The sequence below is a fragment of the Pelodiscus sinensis genome, chromosome 17, assembly GCF_049634645.1.
Source record: "Pelodiscus sinensis isolate JC-2024 chromosome 17, ASM4963464v1, whole genome shotgun sequence".
Lineage (NCBI taxonomy): Eukaryota > Metazoa > Chordata > Testudines > Trionychidae > Pelodiscus > Pelodiscus sinensis.
Genome location: NC_134727.1, coordinates 40592814 through 40610177, shown reverse-complemented (window position 1 = coordinate 40610177; position 17364 = coordinate 40592814). Strand labels below are relative to the sequence as shown.

The 17364-nt window shown below is 53.0% G+C and overlaps 1 protein-coding gene across 2 annotated transcripts in view; it reads left to right on the top strand.

The window, feature by feature from the left end:
• Positions 1-584: 584 nt before the first annotated feature.
• Positions 585-17364, top strand: part of LOC102444914 (ovomucoid-like) — a 46362-nt gene continuing 29582 nt past the window's right edge. The window contains exons 1-6 of one of the 2 annotated variants that reach the window (XM_075900651.1): positions 585-779; positions 1665-1687; positions 2538-2653; positions 3615-8488; positions 9094-9116; positions 9833-9948. In XM_075900651.1, the coding sequence (XP_075756766.1) occupies positions 722-779; positions 1665-1687; positions 2538-2653; positions 3615-3699 (282 nt within the window). In that variant the 5' untranslated portion in view covers positions 585-721 and the 3' untranslated portion in view covers positions 3700-8488; positions 9094-9116; positions 9833-9948. Of the gene's footprint in view, positions 780-1664; positions 1688-2537; positions 2654-3614; positions 8489-9093; positions 9117-9832; positions 9949-10185; positions 13497-17364 lie in introns of those variants that run through there. The other variant, XM_075900652.1, reaches the window with a different exon arrangement.

Sequence of the window (17364 nt, the reverse complement as noted above, 5' to 3'; positions counted from 1 at the left end):
TCTGGCTGAGCAGGGAACTGGGCACAGCTACCAGGAGCCACCGGGAGCTGCCGGGTCAGCGCCTCCCCTGAGTCCTGGCGGTTTAATGAGGTGGGGCCATCGCAAGGATGCTTCGAAAGGGAGAATCTCTCCTGACCATGGGGCTCTCCAGGTGCCATGTCAAGACCTGCTCTCCCCACTCCTGCAGCTGCCGCAGGGCACGTAACTGGGGAAAGGCAGGAACTGAAGTTCTGGAAGCTCCAGACATTGGAAACAGCTTGTTCGGGTCAAGGCCATTGGAATGTGTTTCAACGGCTTTCGAGGTGCTGCAGACTGAGCCAGGTACCGGCCCCATGCACAATACGGGCAAGGTCCAGACAACGTCACAGTGACTCATGGCCATCCCTGCCCCCGCTGCTCACCGCGGTGACAAACAGGAACACCCAGGCTTGGACGGAATGTGCCCCATGGGGGACCCAGCCCACAGCACTGCCCCAGTATTCACCACACCAAGGGTGTGCCTGGCACGTCCTCCCACCTGCCCTGGAAACCACTGTAGGGATAAGGGCAATTGCAGGCTGTCATTAAGGTAGAGAGCCCTGGAGCTGTGAGCGACTATTTCGGATGATGTCATCCTGCAGGCGGGTTCTCCGCACCCTATATATCACGAAGCTTCCAGTGTGGGGTTTACGGAGGGAGCAGAGCACCGAGAGCCCAGTGCAGACCAGACAGCCGCCTCGCCATGAAGATCACAGCAGCCGTTCTGCTCCTCTCTCTCGCCCTCTATTGCTCCTACTCGGGTGAGTCACTGAGCCCTGCTCAGACACCCCTGCCCCTGGAACGACGGGGTCGGCCTCCCCCGATCTACACCAGGAGTCGCACCCCCACGGTGGCTGATGCAGCCAGATTATTTCTGAGCTGCCCCTGCACTATCCTGCCCCAGAGCAGCAGGCTGGTTCCGTGAGCTCCGACTGCCCGGCCCCATCCCACGGCTCTGAAGGGCTGTTCCGGGGATTCTCTCTGGCTGGGAGATCCCTGACTGCCAGTAACTGAGACAGCTCAGGAGATTCCCAGCCCCTAGAAATCCAACATCCCTGTGATCCCCTTGGCTGCTGAATGTCTCCTGAGCTACAGTTCTCCCCCAGGAAAAGTTTCTTCTTAGCTCCTCCTCTTTAGGTGTTGCTTAATGCGCTGAATTAACTGAAGTCAATGATGCTTAATTAGCACGACAGGATCTGCAGTGGTGCCAAAGTAGAAAGCAGGAGAGTTTAGATCCTTTCCAAACATTTACCGCTTTTTAAATTCCACTGCTGGAGACCTTCTCAGCCACATCTCCTTAATACAGAAAATTCTCCCCTGGGGACACTGGTTAGAGGTCCATTAAGGAACAGGAACAGAGACAGATGTTTGGGATGAAATGTCTCATTACACTTGAGGGATTGCTGATGTCATTTTCCCTATGACTCAATTCGGAAGACACCTAAATGAAGGAGACAGGTCGGAGATAGTCCCCTAGGTAATTCTGGCCGTTAGCAGTAGTGTTGTGGGCAAGACACTTCCTCCCAGGACTTCCTGGGCCGGTTAGGGAGCTGCATGCCGTGTCCTACACAGGGGTGAACGCTTTTCACTGACTTTCCCGCCAACGTTCCCTTCACTGATTCCGGTCTGTCTGGGTTTTGTTCCAGATGCTGCTGGCTACCCTGGTAAGGTAAGTCGATCTCCCCCTGTTCGTTAACTGTCTCTGGCTTAGAAACAGGCGAGAACTCACGGAGTCAAAGCAGGAGCAGAGTCTGCCCGATGTCAGACTGAGCAGAGACTGAATCTCAGGTGCTGAGCACGCCTGGGAACAGCGACACTGCAAGAAAACACCAGTGTCTCAGCTGACTCGGGCTAGCAGGTCTTGTGCTGCAGGGCTAAAGATCGGTGCGAGATGTTTGGGCTCTGGGATGCACTCGGGTACCACAGCTCGGGGTGACCACACGTCTACATGGCAGTGAGTAGACACTAGACACTTGGCCCGAGGGGTGGATCCCAAGCGCTGTTGTACGGGGCAGTCGGGGATGGGCCTGTGGGAAGAGCAGGGAGCGACTCAGACACAACAGGGGAGGGGAGAGTCCCAGACGTGCGTGAAGGTTTTTCTGTCTGAGTATCCCCCGTCAGCGGAGATGCCCCTTCGCTCCACAACATGAAGCGTCTGTTACATGCAGAACAATTTCTATCCTCTGTGTCCCCCGCCCCGTCAAAGGAAGAGTCTGCTCTCTATCAAAAAACTCTCCCTGGATTACAGGCTCAGATCCTCCTGGCAGCAAGAGGGGAACTGCGAAGACAGTCAGACGGTCAGCAGGGACCAGAGCAGGATTAGATACTGCACGTGCCTAGGGGCAGGAACTGTTATTTCCCCTGTGTTCTCAGCCTGTGAAGATGTGGGGGGTGGGGAGGACATTAGGGTACCACTGTGAGGGACCAGTCTGCTCAGCTGTGCCCAGACCCGGCCCGGTCCGTCACAACTACTGCAATGCCGACAATAACGCTAAGAGTAATACTGATGTTCTCTGCAGGGTTACTGTAGTGAGTTCACCGAACCTCCCGAAATGTGCACCATGGAATACAAGCCCGTCTGTGGCACTGATGGCAAGACATACAGCAATAAATGTGTCTTTTGTGCTGCTGTCTTGTAAGTAACAGAACATACCTCCTATTTATACCACGTAAAATGCAATTGTGATGCCACTCAAACCCCTGCCTGCACCCAGAGGTTTCTACCTCGTGGAGAAGTGTTTCTTAAACTTATAGGCTTTGTCTAGATTGGCATGATTTTCCGCAAAAGCTTTTAACGGAAAAGTGTTTCCGTTAAAAGCATTTGCGGAAAAGAGCATCTAGATTGGCACGAACACTTTTGTGCAAATGCACTTTTTGCAGAAAAGCGTCCGTGCCAATCTAGACGTGGTTTTGCACAAGAAAGTCCCGATCGCCATTTTCACCATCGGGGCTTTTTTGCACAAAACAGTTTTTAGCTGTCTACACTGGCCCTCTTGCGCAAAAGCATTTGCGCAAGAGGGCTTTTTCCCAAGTGGGAGCAGCATAGTTTTTGCAGAAGAACACTGACAATCTTACATTAGATCGTCAGTGTTCTTGCGCAAATTCAAGCGGCCAGTGTAGACAGCTGGCGAGTTTTTCCGCAAAAACAGCTGCTTTTGTGGAAAAATTTGCCAGTCTAGACGCAGCCATGGGGAACAGCAAGGATTTTTTTGTTGAGAGGAAAAAAAAATTAAAAAAAAGAAGCTTGCCCCTTTAAAGGGCAACCATTACCCAGGGGGTGAAAAAAAAAACCCAGGGAAAAAAGTTGTTGAGCAAAAGTAAACAAAAAGAAAAAAAGGAGGCTTGTCCCTTTAAGGGAAGCCATTTTGAATTCTGTTCCCTCCGAGGCACACATCCGACTCCCTCGCAGCACACCAGCGTGCTGCGGAACACACTTTAAGAAGTGTTGTCCTAGAGCCTGGGTCAAGTGTCTGAATAATTGTTGCTGCCAGCCAAAGGGCTCTGGTCATTTGATGTAATGGGGCCTGGATAGAAGCTTGCTCCGACTGGCCAGGGTGTTGCAACACTAAGCTCTGTGTCTCTGTCTTTCCCCCTAGTAAACAGCTTGGAAGTCTTTGCTTTGAGCACGATGGAGAATGCCAGCCATGTGACAAAACTGGGCACAAGGTTGAGGAACTGTAGGCGCTAGTTCTCACTAGGGGAGCCATGTTGTCATCTCAGCCTCCATTCCCAGGGCTCCTGACAGCATCGCTGACTCCCCACCTGTCTCTGCAATAAAGGAAACTCAGAGCCATTCCTGCCTTCGGTGGTTTTTCCCCCTCACAAAGGACAGACTCCGCTCAGCAGGGTATCAAAAAAATTCCCTCCATCTTACAGACCAGCGTCAATGAGAACACACAATGCAACGCCTGGTCACATACACTAACCCGGGACTCACAGACTGGCCGCCACTGTATTACCTCCTGCCGTGGCTTTTCCTACAAAATAACCCAAAAGCAACCACCAGAGACGTTCTCTGTCTCTGACTCCTTCCCATTCTGAGTGCTACTAATGGACCAAATCCTGAGACCATGAGCAGCGCCCCAGGGAAAGGCTGGGAGAACAAGCAGGGGTGCGGTGTTATAGAATCAACAAGCCAAACCAGGTCACAAGGCTACCTGTCAGGGCGGGGGTGTGTGGCCATGTGCATTCTGGCTCTGGGCTGCCTCCTGTCCCAATAAGTCCCCCACGTTCCTCCCCAAACCCAGCAACCTGCCAAATGTGTTTGGTCCTCAGCAGACCTATGAGCTACCTCAGCTCTGGGCTGCCCTGGGAGAGCTGGGCCCATCTCTGACCGTGCTGTGAAGCGGTGCCACATCCCCGGGGTACGGGAGAGTCTGGGAGCGGGGAGACGTCACAGCCAAGTGCCTGGAGACGGGCCAGACGCTCCGAGTGCCTGGGATGGTCGGGAGATTGTTTCTGTGCGTGTCTTTCTGCAGCCCACCAGGCCCTGGGAGGAATCCTTTCCCGCTGGGTCAGAGGGCGGCCACTGCCTCACTGCACCCAGCTCAGTTTCTCCTGGGGAAGCAGTTCGGGGGCTTGGGCTTACGGTCAGGCTGAGCCAACAGTGGCCTGGTCCCGGCTCAGGGCAAACACAAAGTTCTGAGGTGCCAGGCTGCAGAGGCTCATGCCTTAACCACTACCCCCCTGGGACTCACCCACAGACCTCCCTTCAGCGATGCCTGATGGTCCCTGCCTGCAACTGATGCCAGCCTGAGCCCTGGGGAGGCTGCTGGTGGCTGCCTGGCTGCTCCCTAACGGGGTTCAGAGTGGGGCAGCAAACAGACAGTGCTGAGGGACCGGCCCAGGCCTTGGTTGGTGGGGGGGGGGGGGACACGCACACAGGCGGGTCTCCCAGCACTGGCGGGGAGCCGCCTGCCTTACTGTGTCCCTGCCAGCGCCCTACCAGAAGCAGCACCAGCTGACTCAGACTCAGTGGGGATTCTGCCTACCACACGCTGACACCGGCTCTGGCCCAGCCAGACTAAGGATGCCTGCCCTGGGCTCCTTCCACACTCCCCCTCCCAGCACACCTGGCTACATGGCAGGTCACCTGTCACTGGGGGCTGGCACCTCTGGCAGTTCCTCCAGGTCACAGTCTGTCTGTGGCCACAGCCGTCCGGTCCGGTCCTCTGTTTCTTCCAGGTCCACCTCCACCTCCCAGCGTGGGAGTACGGGGTAGGCATCCTCGGGTGGCTGGGGGCGGACTGGCCTCCTGGGCTGGTCTTTTATAGCTTTGGACACAATTCCTGAGTCCTCTGGTGATGTCCTGGGGCCAGGCGCTGCCCACCGGGGCTCTGAGAGGAGCTCCTCCCCCTCTGGGTCAGTGGGCAGCCACTCCGACGCACTACAGCCCCATATCGCTGCAGAGAGAGTTATCGAACTACCTGCAGGAACTGAACTCATGGAGGATAATTACTGCAAATCCCTGGCAGGCCAATACCTCCAGAGCAGAGCCAGCCCCTGGGGAATGTCACCGATTTGTCAGGCCTGGATTCAACTTCCAAAGGCAGAGCTCTCAGGTGCTACCAGAAGCTGCATGGTCAGCAACTCACCTGAGTCCTGGTTGCTAATGGCGCGGCACCATCATCAAGCTGCTTGAAAGAGGGTTCAGCTGGACACGGGGATCTCCGGGTGCCGTATCAAATCCTGGGTCCCACCCCCCTCACTGCAGCTGCTGCAGGGCACACAGCTGGGGGACAGGGACAAACTAAAGTCCTGGAGTCTCAGGACACGGCAAACAGCTCGTTGCGATCACAAGCCACTGGAATGAGCTTGAGCAGCCCACAGGCTCCTCCCGACTCAGCCAGGCATCGGCTCCATGCACAATACTGGAAGACCAGGACAACATGAAAGTCACTTACGGCCAGCTCTGTCCCCGCTGCTGGGCCCTGTGGCAGAATCTGGCTCAAAGAGGCTGGGAACACAGACTTGACAACAAGGATAAGCCTTGAGTGGGATTTGCACAAGACAGGAATCCTTCGTTCCAAGTTTGAAACACCTCCACCCCCCGCCCCACCCAGCGTCCCATGGAAAATTACAGAAATCAAGATGGCTCCCAGTATCAGGTGAAATGGTCACAGAGGGTGCACCTACCCAGCACCATAACTCAAAATAAGATGCACTATTTGAGCTATGTAAATTTTGTATCCTATTTCGATGCTATTTTGAAATAGATTATTTTGATAAATGGTGCTCTCTACACAGCACCAAACTTCGAAATAAAGCGCTATTCCGAAACATCCCTTACTCCTCCTAGAATGAGGTTTACAGGGACGTTGGAATAGTGAGCCCAAAATAATGAGCTTGCTTTGTAGATGCGGGATAGCTATTTCGGGATACTCCCAGTCTCCCCTCAATTTTTCTACACTAAACAAATCTAGTTTTTTCAGTCTTCCCTCATAGCTCATGTTTTCTAGACCTTTAAACATATTTGTTGCTCTTCTCTGGACCTTCTCTAATTATTCCACATCTTTCTTGAAATGTGGCACCCTGAACTGGATACAATCCTCCATTGAGACCTAATCAGCACAGAGAAGAGAGAAAGAATTAGTTTTGTGTTTTGCTCACAACACTCTTGTTAATGCATCCCAGAATCATGTTTGCTTTTTTTTTGCAACAGTGTCACTCTGCTAACTTATGTTTAGCTTGTGGTCCACTATGACCCTAGATCTCTTTCTGCAGTACTGCTTTCTAGGCAACGACTTCCCATTCTTTGTGTGTGAAACTAATTGTTCCTTCCCAAGTGGCGTATTTTGCATTTGTCCTCCTTAAACTTCATCTGATTTACCTCATACCATTTCTGCAGTGTGTCCAGATCATTTTGAATTATGACTTTTGTCTTTTCACCTCCCTCTATTGTCGACAAAGAGCCAGTGTGGACTCTGCTGTTTGATTTGTTGAGAAAAATGGCTTCCGCCAGTATCCCACAATGCCTGCCCTGATGGCTCTGCTCAGTGTTTAGTGATCTCTGCTGCCCTGCAAGGCTGCATTTCCCCTCCCCTTTCAAAGCTCCGGGAAGTATCTGATAGCTGAATGAGATGCTCTGTTTGGGGAGAAGAGAAGAAGTCATTGGAGTGCTCCTGTTCTGCCCGGCTAGGAACACAGTGGCAGGCAGGCTGCTGCTGTAGGGGGAGGGGCTGGAGACACTGCTGTGTTGCTTTGACATTCCTCAGCACAGAGCGCTCCCAGAGCTACGAGGGAATCCCACGCAGCACAGGGTTCAGCTCTGCCTTCCCACAACACTGCACTGCGGGATGCTTACCCACAATGTTTTGCGCTGTTAACAGGGAGCTGGCCAGGTGGCCATGGAAATGTCGACAACAGGAGGCAGAAAGACTGGTTTGACCGATTTTCACTTTTGCATGTCGACAGCACTTTTGTTGCCAAAACTTCCCAGTGTAAACGTAGTCATACAGAATAATCCTCACGCTTACAAAAAAAGCCAGGTTCTCGCACAGTTATTTTCTTTTGGTAATGGGCCATTACCTCTGTGTCTGGCATCTTCCTTGTGAAACCTGTTGGGCTGGAAATAGAATTTTCCAAACAGGAACACCTTGATAATAAACCCACAATCCCTATTCCGAACTTCAGACGCTGAAGTGATGCATGCACACAAATAGGAGAAACACATTCGGTAAATTACAACCTTTCCAATGGTATGTCACAAGAGCCATCTTGCATCAGGCAGCTGTGACCGATGAAACATTCGTATCATAAACATGATTTCACAGAGCACAGGGAATATTACATCGCAAAGGGACAAGCTAAGATCCTGGTGTCTCAAGATGCTGGAAACAGCTTGTGGGGGATGCAAGCCATTAGAATGAATTTGACCTGCCCTCCGACTCCTCCAGATTAAGCCAGACACTGGATTCATGCAGAATAGTTGGAAGATTAGGACAGCGTGAGAGTTGCTTATGGTCAGCCTTGTCCCCTTCTGGCGGCCCTGTAGGTCTTCATGAAAGAGGCTGGTAATATGGTGATTCGTCAGGGGCTTTGCTGGGCAGCACCTTTAATCTGCAGCATGAGTTGTATGTTGCACACTCGCAGACACAACACACTGGAATTCCCAGGCTTGGGCGGCATGTGTCCCACGGGGCCTCTCAGCCCACGGCACTGCTCCTCTAGTCAGCACACCAAGGGCGTGCCTTGCACGTCCTCCAACCTGCCCCAGAAACCACTTCTAGAGATAACCTTTTTGAAAGCTTGCAATTGCCCTTGAGAGCCCTGGAGCTGTGAGTGACTATTTCGGATGATGTCATCCTGCAGGCGGGTTCTGTGACACCCTGTATATCATGCGACGCCGTCTCTGAGGTTTACGGAGGGAGCAGAGCACCGAGAGCCCAGTGCAGACCAGACAGCCGCCTCGCCATGAAGATCACAGGAGCTGTTCTACTCTTCTCTCTGGCCCTCTATTGCTCCTACTCAGGTGAGTCACCGAGCCCTGCTCTGATACCCCTGCCCTGGAAGGACGGGGTCGGCCTCATCCTGACTCGCACTGGGGTTCTCACCCCCACTGTGGCTGATTCCAGGAGCAGCTGGTTTGTTTCTGACATGGAGCACCAGGCTGGTCCCATGAGCTCCGTAATCCCACAGGAAAAGTTTCTTCATAGTGGCTGTTCATTAGGTGTTGCTTAATGCGCTGAATTAATTGAAGTCAATGATTCTTAATTAGCATGACAGGATCTGCAGTGGTGCCAAAGTAGAAAGCAGAAGAGTTTAGATCCTTTCCAAATATTTACCGCTATTTTAATTCCAGTGGAATGAAATGTCTCATTAAAATGAGGGATTGCTGATGTCATTTTGCTATGACTTAATTCAGAAGACACTGACATGAAGGAGACAGGTCGGAGCTAGTCCCCTGGGTAATTCTGGCCGCTAGCAGGAGTGTTGTGGGCAAGACACTTCCTCCCAGGGCTTCCTGGGCCGGTTAGGGAGCTGCATGCCGTGTCCTACACAGGGGTGAATGCTTTTCACTGACTTTCCCGCCAACGTTCCCTTCACTGATTCCGGTCTGTCTGGGTTTTGTTCCAGATGCTGATGGCTACCCTGGTGAGGTAAGTCGATCCCCCCTGTTCGTTAACTGTCTCTGGTGTGTAGCATCCCAGGTACAGTCTCTGGCTTAGAAACTAGCGAGAACTCATGAGTCAAAGCAGGAGCAGAGTCTGCCTGGTGTCCAACTGAGCAGAGACTGAATCTCAGGTACTGAGCACCTCTGGGAACAGCGACACTGCAACAGAACACCAGTGGGTCAGCTGACTCGGGCTCAGGAGTCTTGTGCTACAGGGCTAAAGATTGGTGCGAGATGTTTGGGTTCTGGGACCCTCTTGGGGTCCCACAGCTCGGGGTGAACGCACGTCTACATGGCAGTGAGTAGACGCAAGCCACGTGGTCTGAGGGGTGGATCCCATGCGCTGTTGCACGGGGCAGTCGGGGACGGGCCTGTGGGAAGAGCAGGGAGCGACTCTGAGACAGAGCAGGGGAGGGGACAGTATCAAAAGATCCTGACGGTCGAAGGAGATGCCCCTTTGCACACAAACATTTGAGGAGGGCTCTGACGCGTCTCTTGCACAGGGGGAGGGGGCTCAGCTCCTCGTGGCAGCAAGAGGGCAACTGCGCAGTCAGTCCGAAGATCAGCGGAGACAGGGGACAGGGTTAGACATCGGGACCTCCCAGGGATAGAGATTGTCCCTTCCCCTGTGTTCAGAGAACGCCCAGCCCCGGGCGAGGGGACGGACAATCACGCTAAGAGCAATTGCAATGTTCACTGCAGGGTTTCTGCAGTGAGTACACGGCGCCTCCTACAGCATGCCAGGAGATTTACAAACCTGTCTGTGGCACTGATGGCAACACGTACAGCAACAAATGCACCTTTTGCATTGCAGTCTTGTAAGTAACAGAATAAACGGCCCATTTATACAAACTAACATGCAATTGTGATATAACCCAAGCCCCTACCTGTGCCCATCGGTCTGTACCTCCTAGAAACTGGGTCAAGTGTCTGGATCCTTGTTGCTGCCAGCCAAAGAGCTCTGGTCATTTGATGTAATGGGGCCTGGACAGACGCTTGCTCCGACTGGCCGGGGGTTGTAGCACTAAATTCTGTGTCTCCGTCTTTCCCCTTAGCGAACAGCTTGGGAGTCTTTGCTTTGAGCATGATGGAGAATGCCAGCCACGTGACAAACCTGGGCACAAGGTTGAGGAACTGTAGCTCCTAGTTCCCACTAGCAGATCCCAGGAGAAAGCCACATTCTCATCTCAGCCTCCATTCCCAGGGCTCCTGACAGCATCGCTGACTCCCCACCTGTCTCTGCAATAAAGGAAACTCAGAGCCATTCCTGCCTTCGGTGGTTTTTCCCCCTCTCAAAGGACAGACTCCGCTCAGCAGAGTATCAAAAAAATTCCCTCCAGCTTACAGACCGGCGTCGAGGGGAACACACGATGCAACGCCTGGTCACATACACTAAGGGCATCACAGACTGGCCATCGCTGTATCACCTCCTGCCGTGGCTCTTCCTACAAAATAACCCAAAAGCAACCCCCAGAGACGTTCTCTGTCTCTGACTCCTTCCCATTCTGAGTGTTACCAATGGACCAAATCCTGAGACCATGAGCAGCGCCCCAGGGAAAGGCTGGGAGAACAAGCAGGGGCACGGTGTTATAGAATCAAGAACCCAAACCACGTCACAGGGCTACCTGTCAGGGCGGGGATGCGTGGCCATGTGCATTCAGGCTCTGGGCTGCCCCCTGTCCCAATAAGTCCCCCACGTTCCTCCAGAAACCCAGCAACCTGCCAAACATGTCTGGTCCTCAGCACACCTCTGTGCTGCCCTGGGGGAGCTGGGCCAATCTCTGACCATGCTGTAAAGTGGTGCCACCTCCCAGTGGTATGGGAGAGTCTGGGAGCAGGGAGACGTCACGGGAAGTGCCTGGAGATGGGCCAGACGCTCCGAGTGCCTGGGATGGTCGAGAGGTTCCTGCTGTAAGTGTGTCCCATCTCTCTGTGACCGAGGGACTGTGCTCAGACTCCACGGGAGAGAGTTACTGATCCAACATCACCAGGAAATCAACTCATGGGGGGGAATTACTGCGAATCCCTGGCAGCCCAACACTCCAGAGCAGAGCCAGCCCCGGGGGAATGTCACCGATTTGTCAGGCCTGGATGCAACTTCCAAAGGACGGCAGAGAAGAACAGGGACGTTGGTAGAAAGCGACAGTCAGATCTGGCCCAGGGACCCTGCTTTGAGTCTCACACGGACTCCACAGCATCTCCCTGTGGAATACGGGGACCCCCCCCCCCGGGATAGCACACTGGAGCCTGGCTCTTGTGTGTGGTGTTTTCTCTCTAACGCTTCCTCCCCAAACAGATGCTCTGGGCTCTGAGGGAGGGGCTGGCCAAGGGAGCCCTCTCATAGCCTGTCAGACTCACAGGCCTTGTGCTCTCTGGGCTCCACACAGCCCCTGGGAGCGGCCCCCTTCGGCGTGACAGCCTTCTGTCGAGGGGGCATCGTCCCGCGGGTCAGGCCCTCTGGCCCCAACGCCTCCCCTGAGAGCTCCTGAGCCGCGCCTCTGGGCGTTGTGCCCCGTCTCTCGCTGCGGATTCCCTCGGGGAGTTCACTCCCTCTGCCCCCCGGGCTACACGCCCACAGGGAGCAATGCAGCCCGGATCTCCAGACAAGCCTGACTCTCACCAGCCTCACACACAAAGGCTGACGAGCGCTTGACCCCAGCCCAGGCAGTTCTCAGGGCCCTTGAGACCAGCAACCCTTCGCCCAGCACATCTCGCTCTTCCTCACCTCCAGGGGGGCTCTGGCTGCTCTCCCCAGGCGAGAACCCCCCTCCTTCCAACTGATCACTGGCCCCACAGCTCCGGCCCTCTCCTTTGTCTCCTCCCCAAGCCAACAGGTCACTGGAGCCCTCTCGCTTCCAGCCTTTGTTCCCTCTTTGGCTGGAACTGGCTGGTCAGGGACTTCTCTCCTCAGCCCACTGTCCTCCTACTGGCCAGAACCAGCTGCCTTCCAAGCCGGGCTGGGGGTCTCTGTCGCCAGGTCACCAGCTGTTAAAACCCCCCATCTTCAGGGCACTGCCTGGGTTTCCAGTTGCTAGGTAAGAGCGAACCTGGTTACAGACTGATAGAACTGAAAGGGACCTTGAGAGGTCATTGAGTCCATTCCCCTGCCCTCACGGCAGGACCAAGCACCATCTAGACCATCCCTGACAGGTGTCTGTCCAACCTGCTCTTCAATATCTCCTGGGATGGAGATTCCACAACCCCCCTAGGCAACTTATTCCAGTGCTTGGTGGTTAGGAAGTTTTTCCTAATGTCCAACCTAAACCTCCCTTGCTGCAGTTTAAGCCCATTGCTTCTTGTCCTGTCATCAGAGGCCAATTTTTCTCTCTCCTCCTTGTAACACCCTTTTAGATACTTGAAAACTGCTATCATGTCCCCTCTCAGTCTTCTCTTTTCTAAAGTAGAAAGATTTAAGCATGAATTGGGAAGGTCCCCAGCTTGTAAGAGAAGGTCATTGGAGCTACTGTTAGGGTAGTTTCTTTGGGTATGTCTACACTACAAAGTTAATTTGAAATAACAGCAGTTATTTCGAATTAATGTTAATAGTGTCTACACAGGCAAACTGCTATTTTGAAATATATTCGAAATAGTGGAGCCCTTATTTCGAATTTGGTAAACCTCATTCTACAAGGAGCAATGCCAAATTCGAAATAGCTATTTCGAATTAAGTGCTGTGTAGACACTTAATTCGGAATAGGGGGCCTCCAGCCCTTCCCAGGGAGCTCTGGTGGCCACTCTGGGCACAACCAGGAAAGCTTACTGTCCTCTCCCCCAGCCCCAGAGACATTAAAGGGGTAGACCCTGGCCACAGTGCCTGTGCCAGCTCCAAGCCTGCCAGCCCAGAGCCAGCAGTGGCCACTGGGGCCCCTGACCCAATGTCCCGAAAATATGAGCCAGCAAGCCCCTGGCAGCCAGCCCTCCACCACTCCCCAGGGGCAGTCTGCCAGCTCCCAGGAGCCTGACAGGAGCCGGAGAAGGTGGGCACCTTCCTGATCCAGGATGGAGATCATGGACCTTATTCAGGTTTGGGGGGGATGCCCCCAACGTCCATGATCTCTGCACTAAACAGAGGAATGTGACCGTCAATGGCAGGATAGCTGCCAGCCTGGCCACCAAAGGCCACATGTGAACCCAGGAGCAGGTTAGCATGAAAGTCAGGTTGGCCCAGCACAACCCCCAACCCTGAGCCCTGAGCTTCCCCTCCCCTTTGCTTCCCCCTTCCAGCTCCCTCCTCCCAGGTTTCGCCCTCCTCTCTTCCACCCTCTCTTTTCCCCTCTCCCACCTCCTTTTCCCAGACTCCCCAGAGGTTCATTCCCCCCCCCCCCCACCTCAGTTTTGTTCAATAAACCCAGTTTCTAATTTTGAACATACGTGTCTTTTATTTAAAATCAGGAAGGGGGGCTAGGGAGGGGTAAGCGGAAGGATGTGAGGGAGGAATGGGGCACAAGCCCCCGGTGGGGAGGACTGGGGAGACTCTGAGGGCTCCTTGGGGCAGACACTCTCCTTCAGGGCCCCCTGGATCCTGACAGTCCCCCGATGGACCCCCCTGCTGGCATCCTGCAGCAAGTGCAGCCGGGCTGATGGCAACGATCCCACGAGATGCACCAGCATGCCCAGGGGCAGCTCTGGCTCCATGTGGCCGAGTGCTGTGGTGTCCCGAGTGCGGGCGCTCAGGGCACTCCAAGCCAGGACTGCTTTGCTGTCCCTCATCGAGGTAGACAAGCAAGCGGGGAACCCTGAGAACTGTCTGTCTGGGGTGGGAGTAGGGTCCCTTTAAGCATGGAGCTCAGTTAGCCTCAGGCAGCAGCCCCACACACTAAGTCCTAACCTGATGCCCTGCTGGCACTGGTTCCAGTCAGCCTTAACTTCGGTTCAGGGTCCACTCAGTATGGACATGCTATTTCGAAATAGTTTTTGTGTCTAGATGCGTTATTTCAAATTAACTTAATTTGAATTAACTATTTCGAATTAAGTTAATTCGAAATAGCACTGTAGTGTAGACATACCCTTAGAGTCTTAAGCTTAGCTGGAGTGTTTTCTTTTCTTTGGTTTTTGTCACCTACTGTGATCTGTCTGCTATTACTTGCATCGCTTAAATCACTTACAGCAGTTTTTAACGTAGGGGCTCGGGGAAAGGCAACAGGTGTGGAGGAGCATGTGGATTGGACAGAAACCTCTCTTAGGTGAGGGTCTATTAATGGAGATTCTCTGTGTTCTAGTAAGGAGGAGAGGATGGAAGAGGATATAATACAGGTAAGCTCTGAGGAGAAACCATCAAATGAAAAAGAGACACCCTATTCACTTGTGTCAGGGATTGGCAGACAGATAAAAAGAGAAGTGTTTTTAGAATGCTTCTATACAAACACTGGAAGTCTAAATCATCAGATGGGTGAACATGAGTGCCTCATGTTGAACGAGGCTATCGTCATATAGGCATCCCAGAAGTCTGGTGGTATGAGGATAATCGGTGGGACATAGTAATACCAAAGTACCAAATATATTGGCAGGACAGAATAGGTTGCGCTGCGGGGGGAGGACACCGCATGTGAAAGCCAGCATGGCACAGTTACGAACTGTGGTTAAATCAGCTGCTGTATCAAACAATTGGAGAATAGCGAATGGGCCGCCAATTTTCAAAAGGGGATTCCGAGATGATCCTGGCGTAGGCCGGTTGGTCTAAGTTCAGTACCAGGCAAACTGGCTGTAAAGATAGTAAACCACAGAATTCTCAGACACACGGGTGAACATCAGTTGTTGAAGAAGAGGCAACATAGTTTCTGTAAAGGGAAATCCTGCCTCACCAATCCACTGGAATTCTTTGAGGGGGTCAACATCTATGTGCCTAAGGAGGATCCAGTGGCTGTAGGGCATTAGATCTCTAGGAAGCCTTTGACAAAGTCCCTCACCAAAGGCTCTTAGGAAAAGAAAGCTGTCCAGGGCTAAGAGGAAGGTCCTTTCATGGACTGGTAACGCGATAAACGATAGGAGACAGGGTAGGAATAAACAGACAGTTTTCAAGATTAGAACTAAGGTACATCCCCTGTAACTGTGTAATTAACAAATGATCTGGTAGCAGTTTATAGACTAACAAAACATGTCGATGGTATCATGAGCTTTCGTGGGCACAGCCCACTTATCCAGGTGACTGGAGTGTTGAGTTTAGGATGTGCAGACCCAAAATAAATAGGTGAGATGGCAGGTGGGGGGGGGGCAGGAAACAAGGAGCAGTGGGTATGAAAATATCAAAGGGAAAAACAGGGAAGCAGAACTGGCAATCTATAAACACCTGAAGATTGGATAAGGATAGCGATAGATAGGAAGAGAACAGTCACAGGGCCACGGCGCCACCAGCCGGCTATCCTGGCAATTAGCCCTTCTTGCATTGCTGGGTGCCTCTCCCTAGCACAAGAGGGCAGTGTGGACACTCGGCAGGGATTTCTTGTGCAAGAAAGCCCTATGGCTAAAATGGCCATCGGAGCTTTCTTGCGCAAGAGAGTGTCCACACTGCCATGGGCGCTCTTGCGCAAAAGCACAGCTCGCACATGGCAGTGTGGACGTGTTCTTGCACAAGACTTCTTGCACAAGAACCCTTGTTCTTGCGCAAGAAGCCGCCAGTGTAGACATACCCAAAGAGCTGTTTGCACCTTCATTGAACGTTAGGTTGATAATGTCCCAGCCATCCCTCATCTCGATTGAGGCCGTCAGAGTGAGAATTGAACTTGCGGATCAATTGCAATTCCAACTCCTCTCTGTGTATTTGACTGGTAGAATCGGTTTGTGATAAGACAGCCACCTGGAGATCTTTTAAAGAGTGATTAGGAAGATCGAAGTGCTCTCCAACAGGTGATTGTATGTTCCCTTTATGTATATCTGATTTATGGCCATTCATTCTTTCTTGTAGGGGCTGTCCAGTTTGTCCAATATATATAGCAGTGGGCATTGCTGGCATAGATCAAATTACTGGATGTGCAGTTCAATGATCCTTTGATTTGGTAGCTTATTTTGTTGGCTCCAGTAATGAATTCCCTTGTGGGCAGAGTTGTCATTGGGGCTGATTGCCGGGCTGGGTTCCTGGATGTTTGATGTGGTTGTGTAGCATGGTTACCAGAAAGAATTTGTTTCAGGATGGGGGCTTGTCTGAGAGTGAGAAGGGGCTTTTCCACTCTGAGAGTGAGGGATCATTTTTCAAGACGGGTTGCAAGTTGTGGATAATGCGTTGGAGGGGTTTGAGTTGTGGGCTGTAGGTAATAACAAGTGGAATTCTGTTATCCTCACTTTTGGGTCTGTCTTAAGTAGTTCATATCTGGGTACTTCTTTGGCTCTGTCAATGTGTTTTTTCACTTCTCCAGGCGGGTATTTTGGATTTAGGAATGCCCCATAAAGACAGTTCTCAAACTATAGTATACAGCCGAGCTGCAGGAGCTGAACTCTCCATCCATCTCCTCTGCAGGGCACAGACGACTGTGGGTCCCTCTGACGGGGTCGGTGCTGTCACTCTAAATAGCTCTTTTGAGCTTCTCCAGGTTGTCCAGCACCACCCATTCTGGCCTCCAGATCAAAACTGAGCTGAATCAGTCCCCGAAGTGGCCCTGTGTCCCAGAGCGGGGCTGAATAGCTGGGCTGTCAGGAGGTGAGACCCAAAGCCAAGGGCATTTCCCGAGAGCAGGCTGGCTGGAGAGAAGGGCTGGATCTCACGTCGGGCTGAGCAGGGAACTGGGCACAGCTCCCAGGAGCCACCGGGAGCTGCAGGGTCAGCGCCTCAGCTGAGTCCTGGCGGTTTAATGAGGCGGGGCCATCGCAACGATGCTTTCAAAGTGGGGCAGGTGGGCACAGAGAATCTCCCCTGAGCATGGGGCTCTCCAGGTGCCATGTCAAGACCTGCTCCCCCATCCCTGCAGCTGCCGCAGGGCGCACAGCTGGGGAAAGGCAGGATCTGAAGTCCTGATGCCTCCAGACATTGTAAGAGGCTTGTCTGGGTCACAGGCCATTGGAATGAGTTTCAGCTGCTCTCAAGCGCCTGCAGACTGAGCCAGGCACCGGCCCCAGGCACAATACGGGCAAGGTCCGGACAACATCCCAGTGACTCATGGCCAGCCCTGCCCCCGCTGCCGGGCCCTGCGGCGGGATCCGGCCAAACGAGGCTGGTACCACTGCAATTGTTCAGGGGCTTTGCTGGGCGGTGCCTGTACCCTGCAGCCTGAGCCGTACGTAGCGCACTCGCAGTCACGACAAAC